General features: G+C 43.8%; 2 protein-coding genes across 3 annotated transcripts in view; one reads left to right on the top strand and one right to left on the bottom strand.

Annotated features, from left to right (window-relative positions):
- The window catches only part of LOC120798055 (pro-opiomelanocortin), a 40540-nt gene extending 33923 nt beyond the window's left edge, over positions 1-6617 (bottom strand). Inside the window, exon 1 of the mRNA XM_040142043.1 lies at positions 6510-6617. The gene's annotated coding sequence lies outside the window, so the exon portion shown is untranslated. The remainder of the gene's footprint in view (positions 1-6509) is intronic.
- On the top strand, positions 1317-4321 carry gbx2 (gastrulation brain homeobox 2). Of its 2 annotated transcripts, XM_040142041.1 has the most exons (3): positions 1317-1780; positions 2562-2576; positions 3705-4321. In XM_040142041.1, the coding sequence occupies exons 1-3, from the start codon at positions 1317-1319 to the stop codon at positions 4231-4233; spliced, it is 1008 nt and encodes a 335-aa protein (XP_039997975.1). In that variant the 3' UTR covers positions 4234-4321. The 2 variants fall into 2 exon arrangements, with proteins under 2 accessions (XP_039997975.1, XP_039997974.1); XM_040142040.1 differs by lacking the exon at positions 2562-2576 and having other exon boundaries at positions 1317-1836; positions 3692-4321.
- Positions 6618-13982: the final 7365 nt, after the last annotated feature.

The following is a 13982-nucleotide window of genomic DNA, read 5'->3' on the forward strand; positions in this document are numbered from 1 at the left end:
AGAAAATTCACAAGTTCATTTCAAAAGCTGGTGTCAGCGATTTTTTTTTTTTTTAAGCAAAAATGCCACAAAAAAAAAGATCAAACGATGGAATCATTTCCTGTCAGTCGACGGATCAACCATCATCGAATAGTTGACCTCTGCAGTGCCGGTCGGTTTCTGGGTGTCTGGGGAAGTAATGAAGCTGCCGTGTGCGGTGGAGGTCGACAGCGGCCTGATGATAAACCTCTTTGCTCCGGTCTCTGGCGTTGCTTCGCTACAGACAGGCCACACACTCAACGCTGAGAACGCGGCTAATGTCAACCTGATCCTGCAGGTCGTAAGACAGACGCTGATTAACAGCAACTTTTGCCTTTTGGTGATTTATCTCTCTCGTTTTTTTTGGACATAAACTACAAAAACCTGTGTTTGTTCTGGGTTTGAATTACAGCTCATCTCAGACAGAAATCTGTCCTTTGCTGTGGAACTCTCGTTTGTTTGAAGAGAAATGAATTCACTGAATAAAATGGACAGAGAAGCAGATCAGGGCACACACACACACACACACACACACACACACACACACACACACACACAGGCAGAGAGGAGCTGCGGGGGTACACCGATTATTTACTGAATATATACAGCTTATTATTTACAATGATGCGTTTCCACATTCTTAAACGGCCTGTGGTCCCACTTCGCGTAACTGGCATTCATCCAGGAGACCGAAGGCGACCCGTCACGTCATCTCTGCCAGCCAATCAGGGGCCAGAGCGCGGCGAGGGGGGCGGAGCTCTCGCGGAGAAGACAGCGCAATTAAACAGAGGGGAGCGCAATTTAAATCCAAAACACCTCTGGACGCTGAGTGGGCAGGAAACGCACGCTTCACACACACTTCACACACACTTACACACACACACACACACTTACACACACATACTATCTGTCTCAGCGGGCGAGTGAAGGAGAAGTGTCCGCTGCTGTGATATCGGTGTCCGGTCAAGTTGAAGTGGAGCCGCGCAGGACGCCCGGCTCTCCAAAGTGCGCACGGTGCGTCAGACCGGAGCTGTGCAGCGTTTGTGGTTCAATATTCTTGTGGAAAAGCTAAAGGAGGAGGAAGAAGTGTTGGTTTTTCTCGACATTTTCTCCTCTGGACTCTCTTTCCGCTGCTGCACCAATGGAATGGTTTTGCTTAATCGGATTATCGCTCCTCTAAACTCCGGTTTCCTCGCAGAGGCGGTGACACCCGCGGCTCCACCGGGGGTCAGTGCTCTCTCCGCAGCCGCCCACAGCGCTCCTTCTCCGGTCTCCTCCGAGCTCCAGCGATCGTTCATATGAGCGCAGCGTTCGGTCCGTCCTTCATGGTGATGCAGCGGCCACTCGGAAGCACCACCGCCTTCAGCATCGACTCTCTGATCGGGGGGGCCCCGCAGCCCAGCCCGGGACACTTCGTCTACACCGGCTACCCGATGTTCATGCCGTATCGGTCGGTGGTGCTCCAGCCGCCGCCTCCGCCTCCTCCAGCCCTGCAGCAGGCTCTCCCCGCCGGCCACCACCCGCACCCGCAGATCTCCAGCCTGCAGAGCGGCTTCTGCTCCAGTCTGGCGCAGGGCCTGACGCAGGGCATGGCGCTTACCTCCACGCTCATGGCGTCGCTGCCCGGCGGATTCTCGCCGTCCCAGCAGCACCAGGAGGCGGCCAGGAAGTTCGGCTCCCAGGCGCTGCACGCGGTCTTCGACAAAACTCAGGAGCTGCGGCTGGACGCGGAGGACGGGAAGAGTTTCCTGCAGGGGAAAGAGTCCGCGGCGCTGCAGGCTTTCCACGACACGGACACGTCTGTGCAGACATCCACAGGTAGGCGGGTTCCTTATCCCGATCACCGCGGAAAGAGACTCAAAGTCCGGGTTCAATCAGGCACGTCTGGGGGGGAACAACCGGAGCCGAACAACTGAAAACGTTCATGTTTGACAGTTGATATTGAGCCGGAGAATAATCACACATTTGAGGCGGTGATTTGATTTTCCTCGTTTCCGCTGAAGCTTCATTTCTCCATTAAATCAGGTTTTTAAATGTCAGGGTTTAGATCCGTTAACGCAGCGCGAAGCCTCTGGAGCCTTTAAGATGTCACCATTGCGTTTGTTCGATTAAAAAAATCACGTTTCCAAGTCGTTATTTTTGTTTTTGTTTTTTTTACATGTTTTTAGATGAATCTAAATAAATAGAAATGAAAAAACTGAAACGACTTGATCTGAGCAGAAAACAGTGAATATTTCCACCTGACAGATGAAGAAAGTTATTTTCGAGGGATCAACAATTAACTTTCAATATATTCATGTTCTTCGCAGCAGTGAAACGTCCCTCTCCGCGTCTTCAGTGCTTAGAAAACAGGCAATTAAGAGCTGATGATCTGATTATTATTAATATAACAACAGTATTTAAATATTTATCTTCCTGCTTCTGTTTGAGCAAATCTGAAAACGCAGGTGGAGTTTTTGTCTGGAAAAACTTGCCAAAATAAATGGTCATAAATTATTCCACGACTCTGACGCAGAGTGATGTTATGTGGAGGGCAGCCGGAGGCCTCGGAGGCTCCGGTTCATTTTAATATTCTGTAAAGCAACGTTTCATCGGTAGAGAGAAAAAAATAAAATCTGCATTTTACTTCAGATTTTTAGAAAAATTACACTTTTAGATTCAGAGTCGAGCTAAATCTCAAAACTCGTTCCCTTCGCTGATTTTATCTTTAATGTTTTGTTTATTTATTGAAGAAAAACCTTCATTATTGGAACAAGCGCAGGTGACGGTTTGACGACCTGTGAGCAATAAATCATCAGTCATCCAGTTACACGCTGTCGCTTCGCAGGCGCCTGTTCCGGGTTTTATTGCTTCTCGATGTAAAACAGACATTTGATTCCTTCTGAATCTGGTTTTTGCGACTGAATCCGAGGCTCCGGCTCCGTTTCACGCGCGGACAAACAAACTGGAGGCGCGGGAAAAGGCCGCGCGGAGACGCGCCGTGCGTAATTACGCGTGAAAAACAAAAATCCCTGCAGAGCGCGCGTTTTTCCGCGGTGATCCGCTCTGATCCAAACACTGATCTGATGATGGACATTGACAGGGGACAGGACGACGACCCCCCCCCCCACACACACACACACACACCCTCCCTCCCTCCAACTCCCCCATCCCTTTAATTCACTCCCACATGTCACAGTCAGCCCTGGTTTCAATTTGCAAACATTTCCTGTCAAAATAAAACTGTTTCCATTCATTATCAATTTAATATCTTGATTTTAAAACTTTATTTTTATTCTCTCACTATAACTATAATTTTATTTTGAGCGTTGCTCTCTCCACACACTGGCGTCTTTTTAAAATAAATAAATCTTTTTTTTTTGTTTTTAAAAAAAAGGGAATAAATTCTTTGCTGCATTTTAACTCGCAAACTAGAAAAACTTGACAAAGGATCAGCTGATGATTCAAGTTTCTAATTGGGGTGAAAATCTCTAGAATCTGACTCAAAACAGGTATTAAAACGGTGAAATCGGCCAAGTGGGAAAAGAAAAAGAAACCTTTGTGGTTTAGATTTTCGGAAGACTTTATGAACATTTTTAGGCCTTGTGGTGTTTCTGCACTTTTATTTTTCTTCGCTGATGAAACCGGTGGTCGTGTAATAGTGGTACTGAGCCGTCTCTCCGCTTCCCTCCAGTCAGAGCACACAGTAAAGACGACTCCAAGGAGGACGAGTGCGGCCGGAAAGACGAGAGTTTCTCCATGGACAGCGACTTGGACTACAGCTCCGATGACAACCTCACCTCCATGTGCCACAAGGAGGACGGGGACGGCGGCGGCGGAGGCCTGGACGACGGCCCGCACCTTCACGGCTCCACCGGCGGCGGCTCCGGGGCGGGCGGCGGCGGCGGCGCGGGGAGCGGCGGCAAGAACCGGCGGCGGCGGACGGCGTTCACCAGCGAGCAGCTGCTGGAGCTGGAGAAAGAGTTCCACTGCAAAAAGTACCTGTCGTTAACCGAGCGCTCCCAGATCGCGCATGCGCTGAAGCTGAGCGAGGTGCAGGTGAAGATCTGGTTCCAGAACCGGCGCGCCAAGTGGAAAAGGGTCAAAGCCGGAAACGTCAACAACAAGTCCGGGGAGCCGTCCCGGAACCCCAAAATAGTCGTCCCCATCCCAGTGCACGTGAGCCGCTTCGCAATACGGAGTCAGCACCAGCAGATGGAGCAGGCCAGACCGTAGAAGAAGAAGAGTCCAGACTGAGACAAGGAACCGCTTTTCAAGTGACCGAATCCCGTGTTGATGCTTTTGTTCCGTCTCAAGAGTTGATTTCTTTCTTTACAAAACAAAAAACGGCACAAACGGCAGATTCCGCTGTTTCCAGCAGATCTGACATAAATGTCGGTTCAGTTCCCGCAGTTCGCTCACAAACCCCCGGACTGGGCCTTGAATCTGTGGGTCTCGTTTAGTTTCTCATCGGGACGAATGTGGATTCTTAAAACGCAGTTTGCGTGACTGTAACTGCTCGTTTTACCCTTTTCCATCAAAACTTAACAGAAAAATATGAAATCTGATGTCGCTCAATTTCCGGCACAGGACGAAAAACTGCGAGATGAAAACGTTTAAATCAAATAAAGAGCAGATCCCGAGGCTCAAGAATCCGCCTCGTGGAGTCACATCAGACCAGCGAACCGATCGGTCCTCGGGTCTGTTAAAAAGTCCGTTTCAGCAGCTTAATTATAACAATGATTGGTCACAGTGTTACTTCAGTGTCCTGTGGGGAAAACGGGGCGTAAAATCGTTTTTAAGATCAACACAAACTTTAACGAATCCCATTGCAATATCTTTTGTTTTAGGGATTTTTCCAGACTTCAAATCAGCTGAGTTTTATTGGGAACAAAGTAAAATCAACATGAATCTAAAACGAAAATCAGCAAATTTCTTACTAAAGTGTCATAGTTCCAAATATTTTAATCTGATTTCTCAGTCTGACGGTGTAATTATGGGTAAAGTGTGGCAGTGAAGTTATCAAATTTCACTTTGGCCAAAAGGAGTTTGGTTTCAATTATTGATGATGGACGTTTTTGACAGGTCACATTAACAAATCTTTAATTACATTTTTGACTCTGACAATGTAATTATGGCTAAAATGTAGCAGTGAGTTTGGGAAATTCCCCTTTTTCTTAACGGAGTCTGGTTTTAATCGCTGAAAATGGCCTTTGAATTCCAGAACCCACCTAAAAATGAAACCGATTTGTTGTTTTTCTTAATTTTTGGTTTTTTTCCAAAGATGATTTCAGGCTTCGCCCTCGTCTTCCTCTTCACGGGAAATTTAACAAACACAAATCTCAGGCCTCAACACGAGACTGGGTGACTCGTTAAGCCGGACACGTCTCCGCGGGAGGAGCCGCAGTATTAAAAATCTCATCCTTCTGGAGCCGCAACAAAAACTGTGCGCGGAGACGCGCCGCTGAGGAGGAGGAGGAGGAGGATGATGATGAAGAGGCACAGCGACATGTCGCTGACCAGCTCCTCCCCCACATGTAAATACACACGGGACCAAACTGAGGACGCCAGGTGTCGGGTTCTCACCGACACCTGGCTCTTGATTCCAAACGGTTTGGGTTTTTACGAACCTCGTGTCCTGCTACTGAAGATCTGAAAAAAAAAAAAAAAAACTCTTCCTCCTCTTTGTTATTGCTTCGTTTTATTTTTATTTCTCTTCTCTTTGGACAAAGCGACGCTGCTAATTTATTTATATAAAAATTGTGCAAAAGTAACTAACGTTCCCTGAAGATATACAAGTGTGAATTAAAAGATGAACCGTGACCAGATGTTAACAGCTGCGCAGTCTCCATTCATGCTGTGGATTTACGACCTGTCACTTTATCCTTTCCTTCACATTCTAGACATTTCGACCACAAATCCACTTCAGACCTTTCGATCTCACAAATCCCACTCTCCGCTTCGGACTCGTGTCTCTAATAAAATGGGTCGAACGCTGAAATTGCGCTGAACGACGCGATGATGACAGTTTCACGACACGTCCGTCATCGTCCAGATGTCGCTTAAAAAAAAATAAGATGGGTTTTATTTTGAAGGCCCGGTTCTTTCAAGGCCGAAAATCCTTGAATCTGATTTGAAAATGAAGGAACGAAGTTTGGAATCAACTGAAATTCACTCAATCTTTTCCTGCGTTTTTTCACCCAAAGCTTCAAAGTGTTGAATGACCGTTGATAGCAACAAAATTAACGTTATTTTAATTGGACTTAAATGTTTGTTTGTTTTAAAACAGAAAAGGGAAGAAAATCAGAGCTTTTTTTTTTCCAGCTTATTTTTGCATTTTGGGCTCAGATGTAAAAAATTAACCGGAGGTTTTAAGTTCAACTCGGGTTAAATTTGGTTGAAAACACCGAGACGTTTGGTGACAAAGCTGCTGCAACAAAGCCAATCAAAGATAATCTGCCTCATGATGCTCATCTGGGGGGAGTAAGGGGGGGGGGTCGTAGTTCAGGTACCTGGGTCGTCTCGCTCGGTGCCGGGTCCGGGTCCGGGTCCGGGCGGGTAACGCGTTGCTCCGTCCGGTCGTCGAGCTGAAACAGAACCAGGCCCAAGTCTCAGCTTCGATCCGGAGTCCGGAGATGCTTTCACACCGTCGCGAGAAAAGCGAGAGACTAAAGCCAAAATCCACCTGAAGCTCCCGCGGGCGCCATGACGGTCCGTGACGTCAGCCAATCAGCAACACCTGCGGCTCATCAGACGCCAGGTGAGGCGACGGACCTGGGGGGGCACACGGACCGCAGTTTTCCCTCTTCTGAGCTCACGAAAGTTCACAACTTCACGAATAAGAGTGGAAATAAACGTCAAACATACCTGGGTCACGATGAGTCGACCCGAGTCAGGCGTCGAACCCGTCAGAAGTCGGGCTCAGGTCGAACAAACGCACTGATACCTGATGAAACGCGGGTTTTCGAACCGAATTCACTGGTTTCTCTCATTAAAGTTTCACCCCAAAGACGTTTTTAAGCTTTAAAGTGAAGAAAACGCTTCTTCCGTAGCGACGAGAAAAGACACCCGACGTCTCGCCCGTCGAACGCTGCTGACGCGCCTGTGCGTGATGACGCACGTACGCACCGCACGCACATACGCCTACGTTGAGCGTTCAACCTCATTTTTGGACCGAACGGCATCGTCGAAAAAGCCAAATTTTGTAAAGTTGACTCGATGAGAAAATGGAAATTACCCACAAGCCGGTTAAAAAACGGATTAATCGTTTGTGGCATTTCTGACGCAGAAACGGTCGAAAATTCCCAAGTCGCAGCTTCTCACGTGCGAGAGTTTGCTGCTTTTCTAAACTGAATTTTTTGGGATTTTGGATCTTGGCATTTTCCACTATTTGATATTTTAATGGCCCCAAAAAATGAATCATTTAATCGTCACAGTAATTCACAGATCAATCAATAATGAAAAAAAGGGTAATGATTGGTTAATCAATGATTGGTTAATCATTACCCTGTTTTCAGCAACATGCTCGGTTGTCATGGAGACGGTTTAGTTGTTTTACAACTTTTCCACTGAAGTCAATGATGTGAAACAGCTGCAGGAGAAGCTTATTTCCTTTGAGATGCGTCGGTTTCTGCTTCTGAAAGTCCAGCGGTGTAAACATTCGCCTGTTTTTAGTCAGAAACGCATCATATCTGCTGTGAATCGGAGATTTGACAGGAAATTTAAAGGGGCCTTCCGTCAGTTTTACAGATTAAAATGCGTTTACTGGTCACGCGTGGTCCTCAGCCCTTAAACTGCTGTGTTGTGTCTTCTGTGGCACTGGGGAGAAAATAACCTGTGATCTCACCTGTCTTGGGGCTCGGAGACTCCAAATAACAGACAGTCTGAGTCTAATGAAAGATGCTATCCAGTGGCTTTTTGGGAAATGTAGGATCCAATATTTTGGGACTAAAAATTAGGATATTTCAGCCTTGGCCGATTCGATTTTGACCATTTGTTTTTAAAAGATCTGTCTCTCTCCCGTCCCCCAACTCTACCAAAATTAGAAACTAAGTTACTTTAAGAACACTCAGCTAAAAACATGCCAGAAAAAAGATAATTCATCTCCTTTTTTTTTTTTTGGCCTTATCTCTGGCTAATGTTCCTGCTTAAAAGCTGCGATTTTCAAATGAAGGCTGGCTATATAATCCTGAAATTCTGACTGAGGTCTGAGGTGTTACAGTTTCTGGACCAGGTATTAAACCTGAGTTGAACATTTTCATATTTAACGTGACCCGAGTCACATGTGAGGTGACATAAATCTAAATTTGGGGACTTTAACCTGCTGTGTGACCAGAGACAGGAGGGTATCTGTGTGGCTCTAAATGAATTTTTCTTGCAAATGGTAATCAACCAGGGCCGTCGCGGACGGCTGATGAATGAGACCCGGGGGGGATCAGCCGAGGCCGAGGCTCTTCTCTGCAGCTTGTAGCCGCCCCCTCCTCCTCCCTTCCTTCCTAAATTAACAGCAACCTGCCCGGGCTTCAGATGAGCTCCTGCTGATTAATCCTGACGGAGCCACGACGACGAAGGAGGCCAAAAAAACCTCTCGGTGTGTCGTCGTTTTCTTCTGTGGTGGTCTCCTCTGCTGTCTGAGGGACGAAGAGTCAAAAAGGAGAGACACATGCACAGCTCTGCATTTTTAAAAAAAAGTAAAAGTTCAAATTCATGTGGACTCCTGGAGGTCTCGGGGTTTAGGCTGCTGATCGTGCCATTGCAACGTCCCCAGTTGGAGTCAGGGTGGGGGCCTTCGTTGCAGGTCATCCCTCATTTCCTGTCTCTTTTCTGCTGTCTACTTTCAATAAATAAAGAAATGAATAAAGTAATAAAGGCGAAAATACCCAAGAACTACTCGTCCAAAGCGCTAGCGATGGCAGGCTGAATTAGACGTTATCGTGGCATATTCTCTCATTCAAAACTCCAATTAAAAAATCACAAATTTTTGATGACTTCTATCCAAATAAAAAAAAAAAAAAAAGTGACATGTTTGTTGTAACAAAATTATGAATTTCTGGGGTTTTTTTTAAAGCTCTGGAAAATGCTAGTAAGTGAACCTTGAGTTGGGATTGTTTTGTCCGACGATTTCAAAGGTCAAAAATGAACTTTGACGCTTTAAGTCAAAAACTGACAAAAAGTAGCGTCGGCTACTGAGTTCTTAGGTCTGTTCCCAGGAAAACAGAGCAAACGTGGGATGTGGTTGAAAGCTCTGGGAAAAGCTACTATTAATCTAAAACACAATCCAGAGAGATTGAACTGTTTATTTCTACCATTCTTTTCCCTTTTCTTTTTAATAGCAGATATTTTGCAGAAACTTCTTGTGTTGACTGAACTGAGACTGAAGCAGCTGCATCTGCTGCCTCTAGACTCTGTCATTAAGACACACACACACACAGGCCCTCCTGCTAAACACAGAGTTTAACGAGGGATTAGCAGGGTATTATCTAATTATCAGACAACAACCAACACAACCTTGACACACACACACACACACACACACACACACACACACACACACACTTACCACAGCCAGTGACAGTTACTTTCACTGTAAAAATTATAAAGAATTTAGACAAAAATCTGCAAGTTAAGTTACGCTTACCTGAGCGGAACAATCTGGTTTTGTGCTGCAGATCACAAAATTACTAACTTGATTTAGATTGTTTCATCCTTAAAAAAAAAAAAAAACTGGGAAAAGAAAACCAAAGGGCACACGGTGAATGTTTTTGGTTTAAACTGATCTGCATTATACAGGTAAAAAAAACAATGTAGTTGATACAGAAATACACGAGGAAGATTTAGTCACTGTGAGATGAACGAAATTTGCTTCTGTAGATATTAAAGCCGTTTTAAAGCAAAACTAGTCAGTGGTCTAAAAGTAATTCCCCTTTTTCCCAGAGTAGCCTCTTGTTTCATCATTCAAGTGCTGATCTCTTGGACTAAACAGACTAAATGAACTTTCTTGTGAGCAGAAGGAGATAAAACGTGAGGTTATATTAAGAAGCATTATTCTCGTCTTTATTGAAAAGAGACACATTACAGTAGAAGACTCTGTATTAGGTAAAATTTTTCCACAACGGTACTGTACAGCCAACAAAACTCAATAACAATAATAATAATAATTAGAATAACAATGACAATCAGAACAATAATGTGTCTGGATGATAAATCATAACAATAATAATAAAACATGGATGGACTGGAGATGTCTGAGAAAAATTTACAAAAACGAAGGTTTAAGCGGGCGGAATCTTCCTCGCTAGGTGCGTTTATAAATAATGTGGTGGGCACCCCTGGCGGGTGGGGCTAAGGGGTAAAGGCTACATGAGGTAACACAACCAGACAAACCAAACGTTGACCATACGGAGTCGTTTTTTTCTCGGTTTTGTTGTTTGAAGTCTATGTACAGGTGAGGCGGCGCAGACGGTGACGAGCAGCGATATTGGCGCCAACAGAGTTTCCTCGTTTTCCCGCGTCTTCCAAAGCAGACGTGATTTATGTACAAGCAGGCAGTTTCAGTCGTTCTAATCTAAAGCTTGTGATATCTGAGCTAACAGCGCCAGAAAATATATTGCGCCGCACCGTTGTCCGCTAGCGGAGTTTAGCGGACAGACGCGAGCTGCAACTGGAGCTTCACAGGATGTTGTTTTTATTCTTGTAAGGTTTTCCGAACTTTTCACGTTCGGTTTCATGTTGAGGAAAACAAAGAGCTCGCTCAAATGACTTGTGGGGAAATCAGTAAAGTTTTCTTGCAACCATGCTAACGTGTTTTCTCAGACTTTGGATTCCCGAGCGGCTCGTACTTTTGACGCTGTTAAAACATGACAACACTGGTTTAGAAAACAGTTTAGAAAACACTGGCTGCTACAGAAAATATTGAGGCAAATGTCAGCTAATGTGAAAACAAACCAATTAAAAAAACGAAAACAAAAACTGTTGTTTTCACGAGCTGGGCTTGGAGCTTCACAGGATGTTTCTAGTCTCAAAACGTTTTCTAATTTTTCATGTTTAGGTAAACGAACAGGTTCCAATAACTTGAGGGGAAAGTGGTAAAGTTTGCTTGCAAGTTGAAACTTCCCATGCTGTTTTCTCTGCTCCAATGAGATTAAATAAACAGACTTTGGATTCCAGAGTGGCTTTACGTCTCAAAAATGATCACAAATCGGCAGTTTCTCAACAGAAAAATTCAGCAAATAAGGGTTAGTGTTGTCCCACCGACAAATTATTCCTGCACCAGTTACCTTTGAAAAGTTAGCATTAAGTTAAATAAATGGACTTGATGGATTTGTTTTATGTGATGTTTCGATTCTCAAGATATTTTCCAACTATCACGTTTGGTTTAGTCTCAGAATGAAAACACATTGTAGTTTAATGGAATTTTACCGGGAATCAGACCGGTTTGCTTGCAAACCGAAATCCTGTGACAGATTGTTTTGGTGCTGACAATAATTTCAAAGCAGATATTATCTTTAATCCTGTGAAATTAAATAAATGTTTTTCAGAATTTTGACGCTGTTAAAACATGACAACACTGGTTTAGAAAACAGTTTAGAAAACACTGGCTGCTGATGTGAAAACAAACCAACTAAAAAAACGAAAACTGTTGTTTTCACGAGCTGGGCTTGGAGCTTCACAGGATGTTTCTAGTCTCAAAACGTTTTCTAATTTTTCGTGTTTGGTTTCGTGTTTAGGTAAACGAACAGGTTCCAATAACTTGAGGGGAAAGTGGTAAAGTTTGCTTGCAAGTTGAAACTTCCCATGCTAAAGCGTTTAATGCTAGCTGCGGTTAGCTTCAGACGACTCTAACTGTGCAGTTTCTGTGGCTACAAACAGTTAAAAAATGAGATTATCGAGTTTTCTCTGCTCCAATGAGATTAAATAAACAGACTTTGGATTCCAGAGTGGCTTTACGTCTCAAAAATGATCACAAATCGGCAGTTTCTCAACAGAAAAATTCAGCAAAAAGGGTTAGTGTTGTCCCACCGACGAATTATTCCTGCACCAGTTAGCTTTGAAAAGTTAGCATTAAGTTAAATAAATGGACTTGATGGATTTGTTTTATGTGATGTTTCGATTCTCAAGATATTTTCCAACTATCACGTTTGGTTTAGTCTCAGAATGAAAACACATTGTAGTTTAATGGAATTTTACCGGGAATCAGACCGGTTTGCTTGCAAACCGAAATCCTGTGACAGATTGTTTTGGTGCTGACAATAATTTCAAAGCAGATATTATCAAGCTTTCTTTAATCCTGTGAAATTAAATAAATGTTTTTCAGAATTTTGACGCTGTTAAAGTGAGAGCTCACATCACTTTAGAGGAAAGCGCCGCAAGCTGCCACCGTTAGGAAAAATGAGAGAAAAAGAAAGATGTAGTTGAAAGACTTGGGGTTAAGACGGACTGAATCAGATTTAGTGCATTTCTGTCATAAATAACAGGATGTCTTTACCATTTCCTTCTGTCCTGGTTCAGGACAGACGTGTGACAAGTCAGATATAAAAACACAAAATAAAAACACTTTCAAAACACAGGTTCAACCCCTTGGTTTAGTATTTACGGGAGATCCAACGCCAGATGACTGGCAGGGGGCGTGGCACGTGTAGTAAACAAGGTTGGACGAAATTAGGAAAGTGAAGGCAGGAGTTTAAAAAACAAGAAAGGCATAAGGAGGAAAATTTTTGCGTTCATATTGAAGGTAAAAATTATTGTTATTTTTTCTTTAAGCTGTTTCTTACATCTCTACAAACATTGTGGTTTAATGGAAATAACGCAGCATCGTCAGTGTATGATGTTACGATGCGACAGTGACTGATGTGTTTGCAAGTATTGCTTTGATACACAGTCGGGTTGAGAGCTGCTCCTCAACCTTTGCGAAATGTTCTACGTTAAAATTTGAAAACGAAACGGTGAGGAGGGCAAAGCTGAAGAAACGAGCAGCTGATGCTCAGCATAGCGTTGAAGGTAAAAATAACCGCACGATATCGAGGTTAAGGAGCTTGTTTCCCGACAATCCTGATCAGGTAGGGTTCAGGTGACACATTTCACGTTCAGCTACCAAAACAAACAAACTAACCAAAATCAACAACAACAATCACAAAAATCAATGCTCAGTCATATCTATGTCGATGTCTCCAGGGTGAGAAAGTTAATTTAAAAAAAAAATAAAAATTTTTTTGTCTAAATATGACAACACCTGAAATTAACTTGCAACATTCACGATTCATTCCAAGTGGATCTTTAAACCGGTGGTTCCCAGCCTTTTTTAAGCTCTAAAGATGCATCATGTAGCCATGATTTTAAGTTTCTTTGTCTGACCGTGTCCACGAGGATCCAGCCCAAAATTAAAGTCCATGTGGACTGTATTTGCTACTTGTACTTGTGTAAACACGTCCACGAACGCAGACAACCGGCATAGTATAAATAGAACGGTATGCCCGTCCACCTTGCTGTCCTTGTCCATTTTATTTCTGATAGCAGGGGAAAATTACCCAGTAATCTACGAGAAAACAAGCAAAGACTGGAGGAACACCTGAACAGTTTGATTTAACTTTGAGACCCCAGGGCTGAACTAGTAGAGTATGGTCTCGGTGTCAAGAGGTTTTTTTATATGACACTTAACTTGCTGTGGTCTCACACCCACTCAAATATCAAAGATGACGTGTACTATGTAAAAATGTAGAACAAAAGCATTTTTTTTTGTCTTGGTCTTGACTTTCTCTTGTGCCTAATTGGACTTTGACACAAAATTGTCTAAATTTGGACACGGCATCGACACAGACCTGATCGCACTTGGACTCTTGACTTGATCTCAAAACTGCTTGGACTTGAACTTGTTCCAGACTCAACTTAAATGGTCCCTGTGCAGCGTTGTCTATTTTATTTTTTTCCCAATTTTTCCAGGGCTTTTAATGTGTTCATACAGCCATGAAGCTCGTGTTATTTTAGAGTTA

Source organism: Xiphias gladius, chromosome 13, assembly GCF_016859285.1.
Source record: "Xiphias gladius isolate SHS-SW01 ecotype Sanya breed wild chromosome 13, ASM1685928v1, whole genome shotgun sequence".
Taxonomy (NCBI): Eukaryota; Metazoa; Chordata; class Actinopteri; order Istiophoriformes; family Xiphiidae; genus Xiphias; species Xiphias gladius.

Coding starts and splice junctions, on each gene's coding strand:
- gbx2 (XM_040142040.1), top strand. CDS start 1,317: ATGAGCGCAGCGTTCGGTCCGTCCTTCATGGTGATGCAGCGGCCACTC. Junction 1,837..3,691: donor GTCTGTGCAGACATCCACAG/GTAGGCGGGTTC, acceptor GCTTCCCTCCAG/TCAGAGCACACAGTAAAGAC.